Source organism: Wasmannia auropunctata, unplaced genomic scaffold, assembly GCF_000956235.1.
Source record: "Wasmannia auropunctata unplaced genomic scaffold, wasmannia.A_1.0 LD336111.1, whole genome shotgun sequence".
Lineage (NCBI taxonomy): Eukaryota > Metazoa > Arthropoda > Insecta > Hymenoptera > Formicidae > Wasmannia > Wasmannia auropunctata.
This window is the reverse complement of record NW_012026779.1, coordinates 4,033,426-4,040,292: the sequence shown is the minus strand read 5'-3', so window position 1 is coordinate 4,040,292 and position 6,867 is coordinate 4,033,426. Positions and strand designations below refer to the sequence as shown.

The 6,867-nt window shown below is 27.0% G+C and overlaps 2 protein-coding genes across 2 annotated transcripts in view; both read right to left on the bottom strand.

Annotated features, from left to right (window-relative positions):
• Positions 1-1,088: 1,088 nt before the first annotated feature.
• Positions 1,089-3,939, bottom strand: LOC105450107 (opsin, ultraviolet-sensitive-like). Its single transcript, XM_011689768.1, has 2 exons — positions 3,222-3,939; positions 1,089-1,811 (listed from the first exon to the last, which is right to left on the bottom strand). Exons 1-2 carry the CDS (start codon positions 3,443-3,445, stop codon positions 1,574-1,576), a joined length of 462 nt encoding a protein of 153 aa, XP_011688070.1. The 5' UTR covers positions 3,446-3,939; the 3' UTR covers positions 1,089-1,573.
• A 463-nt stretch (positions 3,940-4,402) lies between these two features.
• The window catches only part of LOC105450094 (FAD synthase-like), a 65,360-nt gene continuing 62,895 nt past the window's right edge, over positions 4,403-6,867 (bottom strand). Inside the window, exon 5 of the mRNA XM_011689756.1 lies at positions 4,403-4,489. Within this exon, the coding sequence (XP_011688058.1) occupies positions 4,486-4,489 (4 nt within the window). The 3' untranslated portion in view covers positions 4,403-4,485. The remainder of the gene's footprint in view (positions 4,490-6,867) is intronic.

Below are 6,867 nucleotides of genomic sequence, written 5' to 3'. Positions count from 1 at the left end.
CTTATGCAAAACAATTACTTGCTCAATTCCACTGATTAAATATTTCTGCACCTTAATATCATCATGAATAAGTATTACTGCTTTTCTTTACTGCTTACGTCTTACTGCTTAAGTTTTTCTGTATGCCATGGTCCTAACGCTAAAACGAGCGTCTCCATGAATTTGCACCTTTACACTATTAATCCCTCGATATGCACAACGATACACCCCACGCTAACTTCACACGTCATTATAATACCGAACTGTCACATCATCATTACTGCGCTCTCCGACCGCCAATCACACACGCGGAAAAGAGGCAACAATACTTTCGATATATTCGATTCCAATGTTGTAACAATAATATATATATATATATATATATGTTCGATAACAATGTTGTATTTTATGTCAATTAAAGTTCAAATTATGACATTAGAGATATATTCATATAACATATTAACTTCTTTGTTAATAATATGAATAATAACTTTTTAACGACTAATAAACGACGACTAAAATCTTTTGATTGATGTTGAGAGTTATGATCTTTATAATATATATGTATATTAAAATCAACATTGGTGAGACTTGTTATATAATAATTATCACAGATTTTTCTAAAAGTTAACAAATATTTAATTAAGGATTATATTATTTACAATATTTTTTTAAACATATTTGTAAATAAATCATTTAATTTTTACGGATATATCCAAAATTTATCTCACTAGCATTACAGACCCGCGCTTCGCGCGCGCTATTTAACATTTTTCTCTTTTTATTATATACTCTATCAACCTCAATACACACAACTGCCAAAATAATGCAATGACAGCTGTTCGCGAAGTAAGCGCAATGACAGAACCAATCAGAATCGAGGAAAAGAGACTTCAAAACTTTGATAAATGCGAGTATCAATTTAATTAACATGCCTTTCTTTAGAAAAGAGAGAAAATTATTTTGTATTTATATACATTGTACTTTGTAAACTCTTTTTTGTTTATTTCAATCAATATATTTAATTTATGTACTTTATTCTGTAAAAAATAAAATTGAATAAGACGAAAATATTTTCTGAAAAGGATAAATTATTTAAAATTATTTAAAACAACAATAACATTTTATATTCTACTCTGATGCCTTTATAATATAAATCGATAAATCAAGAAATATTTGTATTCAGGACTGAATTTTATTGTCAACATACTCGAGTAGAATGATTATTCTCAAAGATTTTTTTAAATCCTTGTATTTATATGTGAAAATTGTGACAAAGTGAAAATAGAGAAGCTTATCAGAAACAACACTCACTAACAATGAGGTCACGTCTTAAAATATATGTAAAAATTAATTTTAAGAGCATGTATTTAAAAAGTACTTTTAGTTATTACATAATTATAAAAGATTTAAGGAAAATATAAGGTATATCTAAAAAATCAATTTGGCCTCCAATATAAGCCCAATCTGAATGGAGCTAAAAAAACAACTTTAATGACCTTCCTCTTTTGATCTCAGATTTATATAAATCCAAGAGTTCAATTATATAAAAATGCATAGTTATCACATATATTATAATAAATTTTTTTTATCTTTACTTGATGATTCTATAATACCTGTATCTATCATATGCAATGGCAGCATTTGTCATGCCAGCTCCAATTCCACTAAGCGAGCCAATAAAGGCAAAAATCTGACATCCTAAATGACCAGTAGCAAATCCAGTATTGAAGGAATTATATATAAATATAGGTGCCTTGAGCATCATGAAAAAATCGCAAAATGCTAGATTTATCACTAACAAATTTGAAGGTGTTCTTAACGATTTGGCACTACATAAAGAAAGGAGAGAGATTTAGATGTAAAACATGTTTGGTACAATAATATAGAATAAAAATTTTGGCATTTTTAAATTTATATATAATATAAAACTACTATATTAATATAAGCACATTAGGGGGGGCCGAAAAAAATAAATTTTTAAAAATTGATTAATAATATCCTCCAAAAGTTAGTTATAGATCTCAATGTGATCTGAATAAAATTTCATCGAAATCGATTAATACCTTCAGGTTGCCCATTGACCTTGAAATTAGTAAGTTTATACATTTCTTACAAATTACATTTTTTTCAACTGTGTGTTTTATTTACATTAATCGATCCATCTCATTATTTTGTGCCTAAAAGTATTAGGTATCATTATCAAAAAATCAATACAAATTTACGAGATATTTTATATTTTTATCGAAATATGACATGATAAAGTATAAAATATAGATTTTTCGATAACTTTAATACTTTTATATGCAGAATAATTAGAGAATAATAAATAGAGAAATCATATTATATAAAAAATATATAATTCCGTTTAAAAAAATCGATATAATCTTGTTTTAATCTTAACAACGCCCAAAATGAAATCAATGATATCTTCTTATGTCCCTCTTCAAATACAATTGTTGTTTGAAACATTTTTTCGTATTTACCATATTTTTCAAGAAATTTTAATGTATCATTTAAAATGGGACATTTCGTAGAAGAATACATTTCGAATCTGTCGTTTTGAAATGTATACTTCTGACCTCGTATTTAGACAAAAAAACAACACAATACCAAATTGTATTAAAATTCAAATATTTTTTCGACACATCTCTTCTTTAAAAAGAAGTATTTTATAAAATCGATATTAACATCCTTCGAAATTCTCTCAAAATATTGTTGCCGCTTTTCCGTGATGCTGATTGGTTGTCTCATTATGCTTACTTCGGTTGAACAGTTGTCATTGTATATTTTGACAGTTGTGTGTATTGAGGGTGATATGATATAATAGTGAATTATAGTAAATGTTGATGTGTAATTACAAAACAAGAAGTGTTAAAAAGCACGCGCAAAGCACGCGTCTGTAATGCTAGTGTATCTAAAAAATGCATAAACTTGCTAATTTTAAGATCGAGAGACAACCTGAAGATATAAACCGATTTCGATGAAATTTTACCAAATCATATTGAGATTCTAACTAACTTTTGAGGAATATTACTAATTAATTTTTAAAAATTTATTTTTTTCGACCCATCCTAATATACATATACTAAAGAAAATTATAACTGACTTATTAGAAGAATAAATTTTGTTAATTCCTAATGGATTATGCTTATTATTGAAATTTTATATCGCATAACATTATTATCTAAGTTAAATAATATTATTGTTATCAATGTTCAACTGCTGTTTGTAAAACTTACGAGCAAAATATCCAGATAACCAGTCCATTTCCGAGTAACGCTACAAAGGTGAAAAGTATGTACACAATGGCCAGTAAATAGTGAAGGGAGGGATTGGGTTCAGGAAAGATCAGCCAATGTTCCGGTATATAGATCAATTCCTCAGCAGGGATATTCCATCCTAATAATCGTGATGGCTCTGCTGACAGAACTCTTGCCTCCCAATGAATGCTTCTATTGAACATGTTGATCTATCAGTTCTTGACTTTACTTCACTTCTTTATAACGTTGAATCTTTATATACATTGCGGTGATTCAAATTTATAAAACCTTAATCCATTTAAATCCAGACTTAAATGGCTTCCGACTAAGATCAGCCGAAGATAATCCTCAATTTGCTGTTGGTATGTATGTATGCTATATATTAAGTCAGTTAACTATCAAATTATATATCTGTTAGTAATAGAATCCATATTAGAGCATTGATTTTGAACAGGTTGTGAGGTCAAATTCTTGAATTTAAAAAATATTCAATAATCTTCGTTAAAAATAATTTATTTTATATTACAAAAATAGTTTATTTTACAAATTTTACAAGTAAAATTGCAAGTATCAAATAAAAACATTCGAATAATATGTGCATAAAACTCATCATTAAACTTAAACATATTAAGAAATTAATATAATTTTTCAAAAGATTTATTATATTTGTGTTACAATATAATCATAAAAATAAAAATAAATTTATCAAAAAATAATTAATACTAGTAATAATACATTAACAACACTACTTAATATATAAAAATTTTTATTTGCTAATCATGGAATATATTGAATTTTAAAAAATTAGATTATTTTTTATCACGCTCTCTGCCTTCTCTTTCGGCAGATTTATCTGCCAAAGTGTATGCTGGTAAATAAAACGAAGGATTATTAGGATCTTTTAACAATGGATTTTGCACTGTAGTATTTCTATTGCCAATACTCGTATAGCCTTGATCATAGAGCGAGCAATAAGGAATATTATGCTTTAATAAGAATGTCCATACTTGATTGTACGACCAATGCAAGATAGGATTTACACGCATTAATTGTGGCCAAGTTGAATCAGTGGATGTAAATGCTTGTAAATTTTCAGAACCTGGATCACCTTTTCTCGTACCCATGAGAACAGCTTTTAAATTATGTTTCTCTTCCAGTAATGCAGATAATGCGGATTGGATTGGTCGTTGCTTTCGTATTATCTCCAAACCATAATATTGTACAGCTGACTCCACGAATGCTTCTACCTATGTGTATAAAATATTAGTAAATACATGTGTGTTCTATATGAAAAAGAATTTAAGATTTATATTAAAAAATATTTACTAACATTTAAAAAATACTTAATTAGATCATTTAAGAAACCACATAAGTTGAAAAATCTAACTTTTGGAGAATTGAAAAAAATATTTTACAACTGTAGTACTAAAAATAAATATATGAACAATGCTTCATTAACTTATATATTAGGTAAAATATATCACTTTTAAAACTCATTTCTAAAAAAGAAACTTCTAACTTAAAAAATGTTTACTTATGACGTTTCTAAAAAAAAAAGAGCATTTTTATGTATATAAAATTAGGTTTTTTAAGATAATTTTATTAGAAAACTTTGTAAATGTAATAACTTCTAACATAAGAAAACAGATTGTAATTTGATAGGAAAATGGTAGCAATTTGCTGGCAGATTGGCAGCAAATTCAATCAGATTTCCACTGCAAATCCATAGTCATATGTACATACGTGTCATCATTAGACTCAAGATTTGTTGAAAAAATCTGCTGATGTGCTATACCAGCAAATTGTCGACAAAAATCAAATAAAATTTGCTGACATAACTTGATGGCAAAAAACAAGCAAAGCTTGCTGACATGACTTGACAACAAATTGATGGCAAAAACCAAACAAGCTTTACGTAACAATATACTCTTCTCATATAGTTTGAGTAATAAGAATTGTGCAGAATGTTATCATTTATTCAAGTTTAATTGACTGACTACAAATTGTTACGTTATTGATATTGAAAAATTTTTGAAAATGACGTTTCTATTCTTTTTTTAATTTTATTTTAAAGAAACAATTTTAAACTGTTTTATTAACCTGTAAAGGACACCTAGGTGCAAATTCGAGCCAAGCGTTAAAGTTTTATATCTTTTGAAAATAAAAAGCAAAATTAAAGCAAAATGTGTGTTTCTTAATGTAAAATTTTCTGACCAATCGATTGATAATATTATATTTTTGAAAAAAGAACGTTGTTTTCAAAACTTTGTGTTAAACAAAACCATTCAAAAGAGACGTAGCCTTTACGAGTTAATAAAAATTAATATATTTTACATTAAAGCATTCAATTCCGAGAATATTCTAATGTAAAGGTATCACAAAAATATCCGCCTTTCTACCGACAACCTGCTTGGCCGCAACATTTTTAAGGTTTCTCACTGCGGCCATATTGGAATCGTAACGTCATAAGCGATAAATGACACATAAAAGTTTCTTGCCTATCATTTGTAAATAAAGATAATTTGGATAAAATAAAAAAAATGGAATCGCTTTAAAATATTTGTAAAAATGGTTGAAAACTATTCTTTTCTCTCCTGACAGTCAGTAAATAGACGTAAAAGGCATGTAAAATGAAGCCTATTCAGATAAGAAAACTCATGATTTGTCAGCTGCTAAAAGGAGTAAAAAATATGCTTTTATGTATAAAATTAAAAAGTAACTTTAGTTTTCATCCATTTTTACGACTTTGATAAGTACGAGACAAGTCACATTTTTACTATTATAAGCACATAATAACGAAATGGCACGCAAGACAAAATTCGTTGTCAATATTTTTCACAGTAGGTATCTCGTTATATTCTCTTCGAGTATTCTCTTCACATTCGACTGTGAATGATCAATTTTACTGCTTATGATATCGACATATAACATATTTTGTAGAATTATCATGATTTATGACTTATAACACCGAAATATGGTGTATTATAGAACGGGCCTAGTATGACAACAAGTTAGAGATGAAAATGACCCAATCTGACGATAATTTATTTGGTAAATTACGATAAATGGTAAGGTAATTTTGGGGACTTAGTAAAATGGTAATTTAAAAAAAACTAAAATAAAGTTTCAAAAAACCATTTAGCATTAAGAATGAATAAACTTTATTTAATTGATGTTTTACAGATCTGTAATAGCTAAATCTTTATTTTCTTTATATTATTACAGCTTAACTCATATTTATCACATTTTCGCGACTATTAGTACCTATATAAAATTTTTTATATAATAAGAAAAAAAAACACATAGAATTATAAAAACAAAATAAACTACTCTATTTTGATCTTTTTATAACTATAATTAATAATGCACCAGCACAACTAATATTGCAGAAAAAATTTTGCAGTTTTAATTAATAAAATAAAAAATTAAATTTCAAAATTTTAATATAAGTTAAAAGATAGAGAAAATAATGAAGTATATGTATTTCATGTACGAAAAGCTTAAGGGTGTTTAATACATACAATAGTAGCAAAAAGTTAAAGGACTGATTTTGACGAATATGCTCTTCTTATATAGTTTGAGTAATGAGAATTGTGCAGAATGTTATCATTTATTCAGAACTAGA

Coding starts and splice junctions, on each gene's coding strand:
- LOC105450107 (XM_011689768.1), bottom strand. CDS start 3,445: ATGTTCAATAGAAGCATTCATTGGGAGGCAAGAGTTCTGTCAGCAGAG. Junction 1,812..3,221: donor GTTATCTGGATATTTTGCTC/GTAAGTTTTACA, acceptor TTCTTTATGTAG/TGCCAAATCGTTAAGAACAC.